This window comes from Clinocottus analis, unplaced genomic scaffold (assembly GCF_023055335.1).
Source record: "Clinocottus analis isolate CAN_PGR_092001 unplaced genomic scaffold, fCliAna1.0.p SCAF_10, whole genome shotgun sequence".
Lineage (NCBI taxonomy): Eukaryota > Metazoa > Chordata > Actinopteri > Perciformes > Cottidae > Clinocottus > Clinocottus analis.
In genome coordinates this window covers 3083681-3101120 of record NW_027175821.1, presented here as the reverse complement: position 1 = coordinate 3101120, position 17440 = coordinate 3083681, and the positions used below count along the sequence as shown (strand labels likewise).

General features: G+C 45.6%; 3 protein-coding genes across 8 annotated transcripts in view; 1 reads left to right on the top strand and 2 right to left on the bottom strand.

The window, feature by feature from the left end:
* plekhg4 (pleckstrin homology domain containing, family G (with RhoGef domain) member 4) overlaps positions 1-7394 on the top strand; it is a 19512-nt gene extending 12118 nt beyond the window's left edge. For all 3 annotated transcript variants that reach the window (XM_068582493.1, XM_068582501.1, XM_068582512.1), the window contains 11 exons: positions 2664-3574; positions 3656-3905; positions 4104-4193; positions 4714-4956; positions 5088-5258; positions 5342-5522; positions 5614-5730; positions 6157-6295; positions 6399-6499; positions 6780-6934; positions 7224-7394. In XM_068582493.1, the coding sequence (XP_068438594.1) occupies positions 2664-3574; positions 3656-3905; positions 4104-4193; positions 4714-4956; positions 5088-5258; positions 5342-5522; positions 5614-5730; positions 6157-6295; positions 6399-6499; positions 6780-6934; positions 7224-7262 (2397 nt within the window). In that variant the 3' untranslated portion in view covers positions 7263-7394. The remainder of the gene's footprint in view (positions 1-2663; positions 3575-3655; positions 3906-4103; positions 4194-4713; positions 4957-5087; positions 5259-5341; positions 5523-5613; positions 5731-6156; positions 6296-6398; positions 6500-6779; positions 6935-7223) is intronic.
* On the bottom strand, positions 6322-11550 carry LOC137789206 (ras-related protein Rab-8B). Of its 4 annotated transcripts, none has more exons than XM_068582554.1 (9): positions 11385-11550; positions 10821-10881; positions 10664-10724; positions 10495-10572; positions 9938-10027; positions 9450-9515; positions 9212-9262; positions 9054-9124; positions 6322-6932 (listed from the first exon to the last, which is right to left on the bottom strand). In XM_068582554.1, exons 1-9 carry the CDS (start codon positions 11506-11508, stop codon positions 6929-6931), a joined length of 606 nt encoding a protein of 201 aa, XP_068438655.1. In that variant the 5' UTR covers positions 11509-11550; the 3' UTR covers positions 6322-6928. The 4 variants fall into 4 exon arrangements, with proteins under 4 accessions (XP_068438655.1, XP_068438645.1, XP_068438626.1 ...); XM_068582544.1 differs by lacking the exon at positions 6322-6932 and adding an exon at positions 8393-8984 and having other exon boundaries at positions 9021-9124; XM_068582525.1 differs by lacking the exon at positions 6322-6932 and adding an exon at positions 8393-8884.
* A 563-nt stretch (positions 11551-12113) lies between these two features.
* LOC137789293 (isocitrate dehydrogenase [NAD] subunit alpha, mitochondrial-like) lies at positions 12114-17132 on the bottom strand. The gene is made up of 11 exons (XM_068582728.1): positions 17022-17132; positions 16432-16488; positions 15686-15769; positions 15444-15558; positions 15155-15342; positions 14249-14382; positions 13536-13638; positions 13397-13461; positions 13237-13321; positions 12931-13083; positions 12114-12545 (listed from the first exon to the last, which is right to left on the bottom strand). Exons 1-11 carry the CDS (start codon positions 17046-17048, stop codon positions 12462-12464), a joined length of 1095 nt encoding a protein of 364 aa, XP_068438829.1. The 5' UTR covers positions 17049-17132; the 3' UTR covers positions 12114-12461.
* Between the last annotated feature and the right edge of the window lie 308 nt (positions 17133-17440).

The following is a 17440-nucleotide window of genomic DNA, read 5'->3' as shown; positions in this document are numbered from 1 at the left end:
GCCATTCAGTGAATAAGGTGGGGGAGTGTGAGGGTGTGTGTGTGTCTGTGTGTGTGTGTGTGTGTGTGTGTGTGTGTGGTCGGCTGCCGCTCTCTGCTCTTCTCAGTCAGACTGCAGCGCTTCAACAGAACACACCGAGGTACGACCCATATCTCTACACACACACACACACACACACTCTCGCTCTCTCTCTCTCTCTCTCTCTCTCTCTCTCTCTCTCTCTCGGATGTTGTGTATGCGGCTAGTGTAGCTTTAACAGTGTAGAGTTGTGTTGTGTGTGTTGCAGTTGTTCAGTTGTTTGTGTAGTTGGCTTCAGTTTGAATCCAGAGACTCGCTGCTCTTCTCTCTCTTTTTATACACTCAGAGTTAGCTGTCTCTCGCCCACTTGCTTTGTGTGTTTTTGTGTGTGTCTGTGTGTGTTTGTGTGTCTGTGGGTGTGACTGTGTTTTACATTAAGCTCATTTAACTGCAGCAAAAAGTGAGCAGGAGCTCAGTGAGCTAGCTGTTAGCTTCTGTCTGTCTGCGAGGACGACTGAAATGTTCCTCTGAATGTTGTGGTGGTGGTGGTTGTTGTTGTTGTTGTTGTTTATCACTTCTCTTCAACTTGTTAGCGGATCTGATTGATACGTCTCTGAGGACCTGATTCTTTTTATTTGTAGTTGAAAAGAAGTGAGCGTTGTGTAGTGAACTCTCTCAGGACCCCTGGTGGTGATCTGGAGACCCTTTGTGGGTCCCAGCCCCCAGGTTGAGAATCACTGGCTGATTGTTTAGGATGTAAATAAGAGTCAGACGGACTGTTGAGCTGCTCGTGTCTTGAAACCGTGTTTATCTGAAAACAGCAGCTGGAAAATGACATCAAACATTAAACGGATGATTTCCTGTTTCATTCTGCTGCGTTAGAGATAAGTGTTATGCTAACAACACACCAACAACAGTTAACAACACAGCGGCGTCATGCTAACATTACGCCAACATCATGCTAACAACATACCCACAACATGACAACTTCATGCTAACATATGCCAACCTAATGCTTACATACCAACTCCATGCCGACAACATGCTAGCAACATTACATCACTTTACATCACAGAGGGAAACAAGGAGAAGAGTACAGAGGAGTAAAGAACAGAAGCGAGGAGGATAGAGTGAAGAGAGGCAGGATAGAGTCCAGAGGAACGAAACCCACACAATAGCTGAGGAGCTCAGCACCATCAGGTGTTCTGTCAGTCTACATCATTTGCAGTGTGTCAAGTGTAATAACTTCAGTCATGGTTGCACATTTATAATATACACTGCCGAACTGCACGCTGGGTGATACTCCATGGCACAGGACCCAGCGTGCAGTTTGGTGTGTGTAATTTTACAAATGGGAAACCATGATATATGTTATATAGTTAATATTATATATATATATATATGATTAATAATATTATAATAATATTAATATGATATGTATATTTATATTGTATATATCTATATATATAGATATATATATCTATATATATAGATAGGTGTGTGTGTGTATATATATATATATATATATATATATATATATATATATATATATATATATATATATATATATATATATATATATATATATATATATATATATACACACACATATACATACCCTCTTTGAAGTCGAGTCTGGATTGAACTGAAACTCTCCAGGAGCGTGTGTGTGTGTGTGAGAGTGGTGAGGTAATGTGTCAGTTGTCTGTGAGGAGAGTCATTTAGGAGGCCTCTTCTCTTTCATTCTTTACACACACACACACACACACACACACACACACACACACACACACACACACACACACACACACACACACACACACACACACACACACACACACACACACACACACACACACACTCCTCCCCCTCCAGACCTCCCAAAAGGACTCACTCACTTCAAAGCTTCTTTTTTACATGAAACATAAAGGCATTCACACGTATTAAGATAGACCATGATGTGAATTTAAAGATGAACAAAAACGCCCTCAATATGAACCGTTTACTATTTTACCTTTTACAAGTTAATTCATGCTTTATTTATAACACAAACTGCGTCTTCTCCGTTTCCCCAAAAACACAAATGTGTTAAATTCACTTGACGTGTGCGTGTGCGTGTGTGTGTGTGTGTGTGTGTGTGATTGAGGCACAGGTTGGAATGGTGATGTCATCGCTCAAGCACGGAGCAACTTCAGACTCTTCCGGAAAAAATATTTGTATTTTATGGCTCCTCAGTGTTCAGGCTTGTTTACATCAAATATAGATTTGCTGCTTGTTGTCACCCAGCGCCGGATTTTTTAGAAAACAATTCTTTGTTCAAAACAATTTTTAGACAATATTCAAATTCCTGAGGTCCTAACCTTTCTATAAAGTTTGTTATTAGTATGTCATATGTTGTTAAGGCCTAAACCACGGATAAAAACACAGGCACCGCTCCAGGAGGCATTTCTGGCAAATCTTGCTCATGTCATGCTGGCTGTTATAAAAAATAAAAATAAAAAAAAGATATGGAATAACATGAATAACAAGTATTAAAACTCATTTGTGGTTCATACGACCACTTGAACACAGGAACAGGAACAGACATATATGGGCCTATAGTTTCCAACGACTGTTCATAACCTTTATGCCCCGCCCCCCCGCAGGCCTATGGCTGGGCGTTGGAGGGAATGCGCCACCTAGCTGCCGTCAGTATGGAGGACTGCACGCTGCCGGACAAATGCCAGTCTGTGATTGGCTGCCTGGAGGACTACCGCCGCCAGCACCCGCCGATCCCAGACCGGCGCTTCCAGGAGGCGAAGGCGGCAGCGGGCGAGCTGCGGGGCGAGCGAGGCCTCCGCCAGTGGAGCTTCGCCTGGGCCAAGTGCCAGGAGACCAAGAGGATGTTCGACCGCAAGATGGAGGCGGCGCTCAGGACGCGGGACTCCGCCCACAGGCAGCGCTCCGACTCCGCCCACAGCCGAAGCTCCGCCTCCTCCAGGAGAGCACTCTGGGGGCTCCGCGAGACCTCCGGGCCCCCTGAAGAGGACAACACCTTCTCGCCTCCTCGCAACGGCTCCTCCCCCCTGCTCCCATCCTCCTCCTCCCCCCTGCTCTCCTCCTCCTCCTCCTCCTCCTCCCTCCTGCTCCCCTCGCCCTCCTTCCCCCTGCTCCCCTCCTCCCCCATTACCCCCCACCGCCCCCCTCTCCTCCAGCGTCTGTTGCACAGCGTCTCCTTAGAGGAGGTGGAGGACCGGGTGCAGGTCTGCTCCTCCAGCCCCAGCCTCCCCCACCTCCAGTCCTCCTCCTCCTCCTCCTCCCTCTCCTCCGGCCGACGGCAGCAGCTCAGAAAGACCCAGAGCTTCGACTGCCCGCCCGCCGGCCCGAGTCCCCGCGCCCTCAGCGAGCCGGTGCGCAGACACACGGGCGTGTTCATCCGCGGGCTGGAGGTGGGCGGCTCGGAGGCCTCGGACCGCGCGCTCTGCCCCAGGACGGCCGCTCACGGCTGGGCATCGCCGGTGCCGTGCGGCCCCGGAGTCGCCGGCAGCCCGGCATCAGACCCCCGACCCAGAGGAAGGTGAGTCGCACACAGACACACACATACGCGCGTCCCATGGGATGTCCTGTGTGTTATGTGATGTCCTGTGTGTGTCCGCAGTAGGCTGCGTCACGTGGTGGAGGAGATGGTGACGTCTGAGCGGCAGTACGTGGCGTCGCTGCGCTACACGCTGCTCCACTACGGCCCCGAGCTGGACCGGGCCGAGCTGCCCCAGGACCTGAGGGGGAAGCGCTGCGAGGTGTTCGGGAACCTGGAGAAGATCCTGGACTTCCACAGCCAGTTCTTCCTCCGGGAGCTGGAGGCCTGCTGGAGGCACCCGCTGAGGGTCCCCCACTGCTTCCTGAGACACGTAGGACACGGACACACACACACACACACACACACACACACACACACACACACACACACACACACACACACACACACACCACACTGTTATTGGTATTGGACTCACCACCTGAAGGTGTATCAGCTGATAGAACTGTTCCATAGATGGATCCATGGCATGGTGATCAGCTGTTGTTGTTGTTGTTGTTGTGTTCCACAGAAGGAGCAGTTCGGCCTTTACGCTCTGTACAGCAAGAACAAACCAAAGTCTGACGCCCTGCTGGCCAACCACAGGAACTCCTTCTTCAGGGTGAGAACATCTGGTTCATAGTCAGGTCCACTAGGGGGCAGCAGGAAGCTGAATGTGTTATATTCATGTGTTATGTTCATGTGTTCATAACGTTCATGTACGCTGGGTTTGAAATAATGAATCTGTGTTTAAAAGAAAGAGGCTCAAAATATAAGCAGCATACATACAGACATCTATATAAATGTTTATTCTTTTAATCAAACTATTGTCTCTCATTCATTTGAGTCATTTAAAGTTTACTGTATGCTTTGAATCCTCATTGTTAGTTTAAATACTACATAGTATCACGTTTTACTGTTTACATACAGATTTCACACAATGTTTGCTCTTGGACATTTGGTGAAAAAATGGAAATGGATTTTTATGACTTTTCACAATTTGAAAGTCACGAAAATTGGTTAAAAATCCGGAAAAGTCGTGAACTCCATTGGTCAACGTGTGTGCTTCTTACTCTGTTCTGTCGTCTGATGATCACATGACTGATCACATGACTCAAGGCACCATGACCTTTGACCCCCAGAGGAAGCAGGTGGAGCTGGGCGATAAGATGGACCTGTCGTCCTACCTGCTGAAGCCGGTGCAGAGGATGAGCAAGTACGCTCTGCTGCTCACTGACCTCATCAAGGAGGTGGGCGGGGCTCCGGAGGCGGGCGGGGCTCAGGAGGCGGAGCTCGCTGCACTGCAGGCCGCCACCAACATGGTCAAGTTCCAGCTTCGCCACGGCAACGACTTGCTGGCAATGGACGCCATCCGAGACTGTGATGTGAGTTAACTGAAGTGTTGACTGTCCCTCCTCCTCTTCATCACTCAGTGAGACATGTCCTTATCGTCCCTGACTCCTTCCTCATCTCTGCCGTCTTCGTCCTCTCCGATGTCCTCCCCGTCCGTCTCCAGGTGAACCTGAAGGAGCAGGGTCAGCTGATCCGTCAGGATGAGTTCACTGTCTGGACCGGCAGGAGGAAATGTCAGCGCCACGTCTTTCTGTTTGAGGAGCTCGTTCTCTTCAGTAAACCCAAGAAGATGGAGGGCGGGCTGGACGTCTTCATCTACAAGCACTCCTTCAAGGTGAGCGGCAGACTTGGTCCGTCTCAGTCCGAGCCCACAGCGCCCCCTTGTAGGCTCGGACTGAGACGCCTCGTGTCCTCCAGACAGCAGACGTGGGCCTGACGGAGTCCGCCGGAGACGACGGGCTGCGCTTTGAGCTGTGGTTCAGGAGGAGGACGTCCAGGAACCAGACCTTCATCCTCCAGGCCGCCTCGCTGCAGGTGAAACACGCCTGGACCGCCGGCGTCGGCCGGATCCTGTGGACCCAGGCCACCAGGAACAAAGGTACAGGCCGTGGAGAGCGGAGGGGGGGAGGCAGAGCGCTCCGTCCTGCTTCTTCTCCTCTTCATCCTCTTCTTCATCGTCTGTGTTCCAGAGATGCGTCTGAGGGAGATGGTGTCGATGGGAGTCGGGAGCAAACCGTTTCTGGACATCCAGCCGAGCGACGCGGCCATCAGCGACCGAGCCGTTCACTACATCATGAAGAGCAGAGGTGGCGCTTTTCAAAATAAAAGCATCGTTTACTGGCGGCGGTCGCTTCAACTTTCACAAATCTTGTTTAATAAGAAAATCAAGAGTTATGTAGACTGTGTATATTATGTCGACTCGCTGTATAATCACGTAGATCACATGTGAGTGCGAGTGTAAGTGTGTGTGTGTGTGTGTGTGAGAAATTTGGATTGCTTTACTTTTTATAAATTCTTTATTGTTGAGGTGTTTTGTCAGTTCAGTTTTTTATTTTTATTTTATTCGATTGATCGATTATTGAAAGAATCTTTAGCTGCAGCTGTAAAGGAGACAAAGTCTGGTATTTATTCTTCTACTTCTTTAAAACCCATCTTGCAGTCAGTGTGAATCGCTCTGATCGTGATGCGTGTGTATTGATTGGTTACTGATTGATCAGCTTCTCTGTGATCAGCTGCCAGAACGCGGGCGTCCATCGCCGTCTCTGTCTTCGATCACTCCAACCCTTTCACTGGAGCGCTGACCTCTGACCCCGCAGCCTCTGGGCCTTCCTCAACCAGCCTGCTGGGCCCGCTCAACCTGCACATGTACAGGTACCACACACACACACACACACACACACACACACACACACACACACACTCACTCTGGTCCAGTCCGGTTCAGAACCTCCATCTTGTGCATCGTCTCCTGCAGTCAGAACCTCAGCTCCTCTCCCGCTGCTGAAGGCTCCTTCATCACTTCCTGTATCGAGGAAGACGAGCAGGAGCACGAGACCAGCAGCCAGCCCTCCATGAGTACGTACACGTACAGACACACACACACACGCACACGCAGATGCACACAAAGGTTATGGGGTTATTTGTTCTAACAGCAGGAAGGAGTTTAGTGGAGTCGCTAACGTAATAACCCGATATATCATGTTATAAGTAATATAACATGATATATCGTTATGATAACCGATAATAATGTGATAACATAACTTATAATAACCTGATAATAACCTATAACATGGTAATAAGTCATAACCTGGTAATAACCTATAACATGGTAATAACCCACCGCGTGTCGTCTCAGCCACAGAGAGCTCCGGCTCGTCGTCTCGATGTCTCTCCGGCTCCACCGGGTCCGACAGTGGCTGCGCCTCCTCACACCTGCAGGAGGCGCTGCAGGAGGCGCCTTCATCCTCCTCCTCCAACAAACAGCACCTCAACAGCCAGTACAGTTCACCTGTGAGTGCAGAGACCTTCTGGGAATTGTAGTCCTGAGTATGATGGAAACACCTTAAAGACAAGTTGTTTTCCAAGAACAGTTTCTTGTTGTTGACTTACTGTTGTCTCTCTGTCTCTACCTGTCTCCATGTCTCTACCTGTCTGTCTCTCTACCTGTCTCTCTGTCTCTACCTGTCTCTCTGTCTCTACCTGTCTCTCTGTCTCTACCTGTCTCTCTGTCTCTACCTGTCTGTCTCTCTACCTGTCTCCATGTCTCTACCTGTCTGTCTCTCTACCTGTCTGTCCTCAGGAAGCAGTCCTGGTCCTCAGTCCTTCCTCCACAGTGTGATCAGCTGATGGACAGTGAGTGATGTCATGACCTCCTGCAGAGTCTGTGCAGGAGGTCCAGGACCAGCTGGATGTACATGTGTGTAAATAAATGTTTTCTTACTGTAAAAATAAACATTTTGGTTAAAACTGAGTTTGTTTCTGAAGTTTTTTACTTTTGTGTTGTGTGTTTACAGTCATCTTCTTCTCCTTAAATATTATTCAAGTTATTGATTATTATCTATCTATCTATCGAAAGTATGTGTTCAATAAATGTACATTTACTCTATTTTAATTCAAATGTAACCAAGGAAATGTGATTATTAATTTATTATAAATGTAAATCATGATTCACTTCATTAAAAGTAAATAGACGGAACGAAAGTTTATTTTTTAATAAAAATTTTAAGACATGAAATATTTTAGATTCATACAAAAATAATTCAAACAAACATTCAAATATAAAATTCCTCTAAAATGTTAAAAAATAAAATAAACTTCTTTTATTCAGTCAAGATTTGTTTTGTTAAAGTGTGTATATATGTATGTGTATATATATATATATGTGTATATATATATGTGTATATATATATATATATATATATATATATATATATATATATATATATATATATATATATATATATATATATATATATGTGTATATATATATGTGTATATATATATATATATATATGTATATATATATATATATATATATGTGTATATATATATATATATATATATATATATGTGTATATATATATATATATATATATATATATATATATATATATATATATATGTGTATATATATATATATATATATATATATATATATATATATATGTGTATATATATATATATATATATATATATATATATATATATATGTGTATATATATATATATATATATATATATATATATATATATATGTGTATATATATATATATATATATATATATATATATATATATATATATATATGTGTATATATATATATATATATATATATATATATATATATATATATATATATATATATATATATATATATGTGTATATATATATATATATATATATATATATATATATATATATATATATATATATATATATATATATATAAAAAAAGCTTTAAACACTCAGTGGTTTCCTGGAGTCAGTGAACGCAACACGCTGTTAACCAATAGTTTAACTGTCAGGTCACATGACCTTTATAGATTCATACTTATATATATTTACATACAAAAATATATATTTAAGCTTATATCTAAATATAGATTCCTTCTGGTTATTTATTATTTCAGATCGACACATTTAGAAATATTGAATTTTAAACTGTCAGATTATTGTAAATGTAACATTTCCTCCTCATCACTTCCTGTTCATCACAAACATGAACATATTTAAATGAGTCAACAATGTGACTGATATATGTATATGATATATATGTATATTTATATACATACTTCCTACATTTACCTTCATTCTTTGGTTCAAACGTTTAAAAGATAAAACTTAATAGATATTATATTAATATGATCATTAAATCTTTGGTTCTGTGCTCTTCATCTTTATCCTCATCTTCAACATGTGTTCTTCATGTCCACAAGGGGAGGAGCTACAGGAGAGGGAGGAGCTAGAAGAGGAGGATGGGCTACATGAGAGGAGGAGCTATAGGAAAGGAAGAGCTACAGGAGGAGGAGCTACAAGAAGAGGAGCTACAGGAGGAGCAGGGGCTACAGGAGGAGGAGGGGCTACAGGAGGAGCAGGGGTTACAGGAGAGGAGGAGCTAGAGCAGAGAACACCTGAAGAAGCTCCTCTTGCTCCTCCCTTCTGAGATCTTCACTGAACCGGCTGCTGACGGGTTGTTGTCATTCTGAGGAGAGAGGTCAACCAATCAGCTGCAAGGGGGAGGAGCTACAGCCCATCTGTCTCTCTAGTCTGTCTGCTTTCAGAAACTCACCATCTTCCTGTTGAGTCTGGTCATGATGTCTCTGCCGAGGGTCAGAAACCCCTGAAGAGACAAACATGTTCTACTATATAATACACATATATTGTATTTAACGTATGTATTTAATGTATATATGTATTTAATGTATGTATATATGTATGTATGTGTGCATGTAGGTAGGTATGTACACACACACACACACACACACACACACACACACACACACACACACACATTAATATTTACTCACTTCCTCCACGTTGATGCTGGACTTGGCGCTCGTCTCAAGGAACTTGATCCCGTAATCGATTGCCAGCTGAGAGAAAATATTTAAAAATATAATATTAATGTTCAATAAATTAATGCAAATACATCTGTTTGTATTTAAAAAAGGAGGAAACACTTTCAGGTTTTCAGTGGATCATAAATTTATATTAATCAAAGTTATATTTATGTGTATACTAATAAAAGTATGTATCCTACTTTTATTAGTAAAAAAGTAGGATACTTAATATAATAACTAATTCAATAATATATCCTATTAAAATAATAATGGATAAATATTGTATATATTGTTTTTAATAAATCACACAATAATACAAAACTAAATAAATCATTCATATTATTAGAATAATACGGCATGAATCAAACATAAGTGTACATAATTAATGGATACATACTATATTCACATTAACTAGAATATGAATGCATTAATACAACAAGGAGACGAGGACACACCTTCTCTCCTCTCTCCTTGGAGACTTGTCTCTTGTCGTTCATGTCACACTTGTTCCCCAGAACCATCCGCTCCACGTCAGAGGACGCGTGCTGAGGACGGACAGGAAGTCACATGACGGACAGGACAGGAAGTCACATGACGGACAGGAAATCACGTGACAGCCAGGAGGTCACAGGACCTGTGGCGGTCACATGAGACTACAGGAACCAGGAAGCAGAGAGCCGCTAGCCAATCAGAACTCAGGTCATTGTTAGATCATAATTTAATATCTTCATAAAACCTGTGACAGAAGTGACTATAAAACTACATGTTTATCATGTTATTAATATACTGATGTGTCTGTATGATTAACTTATTCATATTTCTCTGTCAGTAAAATGAGCTGGCAGCGGTCCTTGTCTGTGATTGGTCCGGTGCTGCTGTCCTCGCCTCTTTCACGTGAATATGTCAATACGTCAATATGAATGAACATGAATCTATTATTTATTTGAATATGAAGCAGCGTCACATTGAGGTCATGTGACCTGATGATGTCAAAGGAGGGTGAGTGGCCTACCTCCTCTATGTTACGGATCCAGTTTCTGATGTTGTCGAAGGACTTCTCGTTGGTGATGTCATACACCAGCATGATGCCCTGAGCACAGGAAGTGAGGTCAGCACAGGAAGTGACATCTCTCTCTCTCTGTCACACACACACACACACACACACAGTGGGCGGGGCTTACCATGGCTCCTCTGTAATAGGCCGTTGTGATGGTCCTGAACCGCTCCTGACCCGCAGTGTCCCTGAGAGACAGATCAATGACAGTGATCAGGTATTGATCCGCTCTGATGCCGTCACTGATCAGGAGGTATTGATCAGGATGAATGGATCAAACTCACCAGATCTGAAGTTTGATTTTCTTTCCATCCAGTTCAATCGTCCTGATTTTAAAGTCGATTCCTGAAACAGATGCAACAGGTGAACTTTCTGATCTGAGGTCTGTATCTCCGCCTCCAGCATGAGACCATGTCAGCATGACAGCATGCATGCACGCGCACACACACACACACACACACACACACACACACACACACACACACACACACTTCTAGTTTCCACCAGGAAGTGGAATAGAAGAGAGCCACACAAACTCGTTCTGAAACACACAAAGAGAGAGAGAGAGAGAGAGAGAGAGAGAGAGAGAGAGAGAGAGAGAGAGAGAGAGAGAGAGAGAGATCGATCCTCGGGACCTTTGACCTCCTGACTGTGAAGAGGTCAATACTCCCCTTAAAGTACTAACAACACACTGGAAGAACTCCACTAAAGGGTACTAATGCCACCGATCTCGAGCCCCGGCGCCCTGGTCTGTTGCCAGGGCCCGGTCCCCCGGCTCCGGTCCCCCGCCCCCGTTCCCCGGTTCCCCGCCCCCGGTTTCGAACCCCCGGCCTCGGTCCCTGGCTCACCGATGGTGGAGATGAAGGTGGTGTTGAAGGCGTCCTCGCTGAAGCGGAACAGCAGGCAGGTCTTGCCCACCCCGCTGTCCCCGATGAGCAGCAGCTTGAACAGGTAGTCGTACGTCTTCGCCATTGAGCGGAAGTCAGGGCGCGCGGGTTCTGCTCTGGTTCTAGCGAGGGGGACCGACCGGAAGCAGGAAACGTTCCGCTTCAAGCCGGCGGTGATACACCGCAACACACATCCGGCCGCATTGCAGAATAAAACGCGCGCACAACTGAATAAATAATGTACTTGTTCAATATTCATAGTATTAATTCCTTTCTCACTGACACTGTGTCTGGAACATTGGGATCCATTTCAACACGATCATGAATGTTAAAGCCAGATCATAAAATTGACTCCATCATGAGCTTTATTTTGATTATTGCAGGGAGCATCGCTGCCTGCTTCCGGTCTGCAGCCTGCGCGGAGGGGGCGTGTGCCTGTGACGTCACCACGAGGAGGGCGTGGCCTCCGTTCAGAGGACCGATGGAAATATTTAATACAATTATGTCGAAAAATTATATATTATATAAAAAATATGTATGAATATTTGAGGTACTTCCATCTTCTATTATGTACATTATGTGCTACTTTATATTTTAGTTACATACTGATTATTAATCAATAAATAATATGTTGTATGCATAAGAATCAATCATTATAATACAAGATGATTATTCTACTTAATGAGGATCTTTATTATATTTTAGAACATGTACATTATACATCATGTGAGTTGTGAAAGATATATTTATGACCTTGAAGAGCAGCAGAAACAATAAATAACTGAAATATCAAATGTGTGAAAAACAACAAAGCAGAGCTGATATCGTATCGTCACAACAACGTGGTCATGTGACGCTTGTGCGTATTTTAGCGGGGAACGTTTTGTCATATTAACTTGTCAGGTAGCTGCACAACAAGCCCCGCCTCCTCAGAAACACGGTTCCTTTAAGTAGAGACAGGAAAGGTCCTGGATGGAGGGGGACAGGCTCCACCCCCCCAGTTCAGGTCCTGGATGGATGGGGATAGGCTCCGCCCCCTCAGTCGAGGTCCTGGATGCGACGACAGATATCAGCTGTAAACTCTGAACACTTGGAGTTTCCTCCCAGATCTCCGGTCAGCACCTGAGACACAGAACATGAAGATTATTATTAATCATTTTAATATTATTATTTTCCATATTAGGGTCCGACTGACCACGACCCTGTTGGTATTAGTCTGTCTTTCAATACCACAACAACTATTTGGATTAATGACTCCAAATGCAGCATTTGTGCACATTACATCCTGTAACATGCACACATAAAATTGTCTGATTTAACCAGTTCAATTCTGTTCAGAGACGATCTCACGACCTTGATGAGGTGTGCTATTTACCACAAGACACGCCCCTTTAGTGCGGTTAACTATGTAGTTGTGACTCAATGGCACAAGATAGAACCCATCTGAAATGTATGTCGCACGAAGCCAGAGGAGCGAGCTTCAGTCGTCATCATCATCATCATTCACCTTCTTGTCCCTGATGGTGTCGAAACAAGCGGTCTGGATGCGGGTGGCGGTCTGGTGGTGCCCCATGTGTCGCAGCATCATGACAGCGCTGAGCAGCAGAGCGGTCGGGTTGGCCAAGTCCAGCCCGGCGATGTCGGGGGCGGTGCCGTGGACCTGCAGGACCCCAGACCCTCATCAGAACCTCAGACCCCCAAACCCTCATCACAGCCCCAGAGCCCTGCTGTGCGCTTCTAGTACATGAGGAACATCCTGCTTCATTAACATTGAGTCTCATGTAGGGAATAAAACACCAGAAGAAGAACAAACCGATTCATAGATGGCGACTCCGTTGGCGCCAATGTTCCCGCTGGGCGTCACGCCAAGTCCTCCAATGAGACCAGCACAAAGGTCACTAAAGGTCAGAGAGAGAGGTTAAAAAACACACACACAAGCACACACACACACACACACACACACAAGCACACACCTGAGGATGTCTCCGTACAGGTTGGGCATCACCAGGACATCGAACTGGGTCGGGTCCTGGACCATCTGGAGGTCAGAGGTCACACATTAGGTCACGACGAGCACAAACTGGCGGAGTCTGTGTCGTCGTGGAGACTCACATTGAGGCACACGGTGTCCAGGTACATCTCCGTGAACTTGATGTCTTTGTAGCCCTCGGCCACCTCACGACACTTCCTCAGGAACAACCCGTCTGACATGCGCCTGAGAGAGACAGGTAGGAGGGAGAGAAAAATATTAATTTACAATTTTTATATATATATATATATAAAACAAAACATAAATAATAATAAAATCCCCCACTGTTCTAACCGTATATCATTGGTTAACTTGTCGCCGGCGACAGAAAGTAATGTACAAACTGGATGCAATTCCAACCGATTCTGAACGCTAAGCGAAGCTCTAATGTCATGCGGCGCTTTCCGTAGAGTTTAAGTCGGCTGATTCTTGACAAGTACAGAGAAGATCGCATACTGAGAAACGGCCACTGAAAACATCTTAACGCTGATTGGCCAAGACTCAATGTGTCACATCAAAGATGTTCTATTTATGAAGATGACAACATCAACTTTTCTTCGCGTCTCGCAGTCCAATCTCAGAAACGCTGGCGCGGTCGCGCGGCTCCGAAGAGGAGGACAATGGCAAAAGTTAAGTTACCCAGGAGCAATGTTGACATTGAAAATTATTCGCTAACGCTACCGTCCGGCTTGATGCTGCGCCGGACGCCGGACAGGGCATTGAACATCCGGACTGTCAGGCCTAAATCCCGACGTCTCGTCACCCCAAACAGACAGACACTCACACACACACTCACATGATGTTGGCCTTGTGCACGGCCACCACGCTGCTCCTCTGGTTGTTGCGTGCATACTCGAAGGCGTACTCGGCGATGCGTCTGCTGGCGTCCTCGGTAATGAGCTTGATGCTCTGGACGACGCCCTCCACGATCTACGGGACGAGACCGCGGGTTAGAGCGTCGCTACCGGGGGACGCACAGGAAGTGGTCATTCCAGAGGGGGAGGGGCAGGAAACGACAGGAATGAAGACGAGACTTCACGCCGGCCAACGGGGATCCGTGTGCGGAGGGGGACCACAGACAGGAAATGACATCACACATGCACTGGGACACGCCCACTGCCAGCTGACAGATGCGGCGGGTCCTGGTTCAGTTTTAAGCCGACAGACTCTGTTCAGATGTGTCATGTGACTGCTTCTGGTCTTGGTGCTAATGCTAAGCTAGGTTAAAGATGTCCCGTCCAGTAAACAGGAAGTCTCAAATAGGTTTTATAATTTCTTCCCCAGGACTTTGAGATCTGAGCTGACAGTGTAAACACAGACCAGTTCTCCTCCTTACCCTGGAGAAAAGGAGCAGCCGGGCGTAGCCAGGAGTGCTAGCAACGTTAGCAGCACCGCTAACAGAGAACCTACAGAAGAAGAGCTAGTAACATTAGCAGATACCTACAGGCACACAGGTGAGGGGGGGCGGGGCCAATGTCACGACTGCCAGGCTCTGGTCATGTTACATCCTAGACAACCAGTCAGTGTTTAGACCAACGGGAGAGCTAGCAACGTTAACAGCTCCGCTAAAGGAGAACTAACAGGAGGAGAGCTAGTAACGTTAGCAGACACCTACAGGGACATAGGCTCTGATCACATGACAGCGTCGATAACCGATCAATAAGAGACTCCGTTGGGAACTGGCCCTTTAAGAGACACCCACCGTGTGCTCGATGCCGCTGTACTCGCCCTCCGTATTCTCCCGGATGGTGACCAGGTTCACGTCGGTGTAGGGTGTCTTGTAGCCCTCGATGGAGATGCAAGGTCGCACGTTGGCGTAGAGGTCGAATGTCTTCCTCAGCAGCAGGTTCATGGAGGGGTGGCCCGCGGCGATGGGGGTCTTCAGGGGTCCTGAGGAGAGCGCAGCATAGTTCAGGGAGAACGTCTACTACGAAGCGTCTGTTGCTCAGAGGATCTTTGTCCCTCTACCCAACATGCATTCTGTTCCTCACCCTTCAGCCCGATCTTGCTGCGGTCCATGGACTCTTTGGCGTCCGGGGGGATCATCCACCGTCCCCCGGGCCCTTTGATGGCCGTCACGTTCCTCTCCTCCCAGGTGACCGGAGCCTGCACGTGTGTTTACAGCAACACAGTTGTAAATATTAAAGTATTAATTACATGTTATTACACAGTTATACAAGTTAATAACACAGGTGTAACAGGTGCTGCTGGATGACTCTGTGACGTCACCGACCTTCGCGGCCTCAAAGATCTTCACCACAGCAGAGGATATCTCGGGTCCGATCCCGTCTCCAGGAATCAGTGTGACCGTCTGCATCTGTGGGACAGAACAGCTGGTCACTCACCTGTAGTGATGTGACCTCACCACTATCAAAATAACAATGAACATCAGTGTTGGGCCGTCAGGGCCGTCTAAGCTCTCTCTGAACAGACTCTTGTCTGTGCAGGGTTTGTTATCACTACATGTGACTGGGTGGTTGTTGACAACATGCGTTGTTGATGACCTGACGGGTTGGGCTGGTCATGTCGGTCCGGATGTCCATCAACACCATCATCACATCATAAGGAATCAGAAACGTTTTATTGCCATGTAAGTTATTACAAACAAGGAATTTGTCCTGGTGGAGTGGGTCCACACATGTATGAACGCGCCGTGCATTGAGTGAGTCGCTCTCTGACAGAAACTTCAGAGACTCTAGTTCCTGCGCCTGGTGGACGATACGACTCACTGAAGGCCGAGGTCTGAAACCACTGGCCGACTCTGATGCTGATTGATTTTAGCTTTTTCTGCAGCTAACAACTAAAATCACTTCCTTTTAACTCTCACATACTTCACTGAGTGAGTGAGTGAGTGAGTGAGTGAGTGAGTGTGTGTGTGTGTATGTGTATGTGTATATATATATATATATATATATATATATATATATATATATATATATATATATATATATATATATAGGGTTAGACCTATGACCTCACCCCTCTGCTGAAGGAGGAACACAGTGGCCTCCTGGCTCCGCCCACCACCTGAGACATCTGAGGACATGAAGGTTAAAGGTTAAACTGTGAACGTCAACTTCCATCAATAAGTCAAACATCTGAATATTATGGTACTTACGTCATTAAATGCATAATTAAACTCATCAGGTCACGTGACCGTCACACCTGACTTCTGATTCTTCTTCGCGCTTTTAGGAAGTTTTCTCGGAGCCGTTATGACTTATTTCCTGCAGATCAATAACTTTCTGATGGCGATGACGTAATAAAGCCGAATTCAACAGCCGAAGCTCGTCTTGGTGAGGAGCTCTTCACTTGTCCCAAGGAGCTCTGCATATTACTCAGCATGCACGGTGACCTTAAAGCCATCGATCAGTGAACGCAGTGCGGCTAGCTCAGCTAGCTCATTTAGCTCCGCTAGCTCAGGTTGAAGGACACGCAGCTAGCTAACATGCTAACCCCCTAAAGCCGGCAGACACGCGCCGCAGGCCCGCAAACACACCGACCCTTTCCGGTTAAACTCCTCCAGATGGTTCTAGGAGCTAATAGTCGTTATCGATCACTTTACTCACCATTGACCTCCACGCACTGCACGCCATCCTGCTGTCCGGCTGATCACAGATCCTCTGAAGGAGGAGGGAAAGAGGAAGGCTCACTCCGCACTGACGACGAGGACGAGACAAAGATCCTCTGTTGGGAGAGAGGTTTCCTCTGATAGTTTTTCTACAACCACATGATTAAATCTCTCTCTCTCTCTCTCTCTCTCTCTCTCTCTCTCTCTCTCTCTCTCTCTCTCTCTCTCTCTCTCTCTCTCTCTCACTCTCTCTCTCTCTCTCTCTCTCTCTCTCTCTCTCTCTCTCTCTCTCTCTCTCTCTCTCTCTCTATTTATGTGTGTGTGTGTGTGTGTGTGTGTGTGTGTGTGTGTGTGTGTGTGTGTGTGTGTGTGTGTTGAGGGTTAAACAACATCAAGAACTTTGAACGAAAATATCCT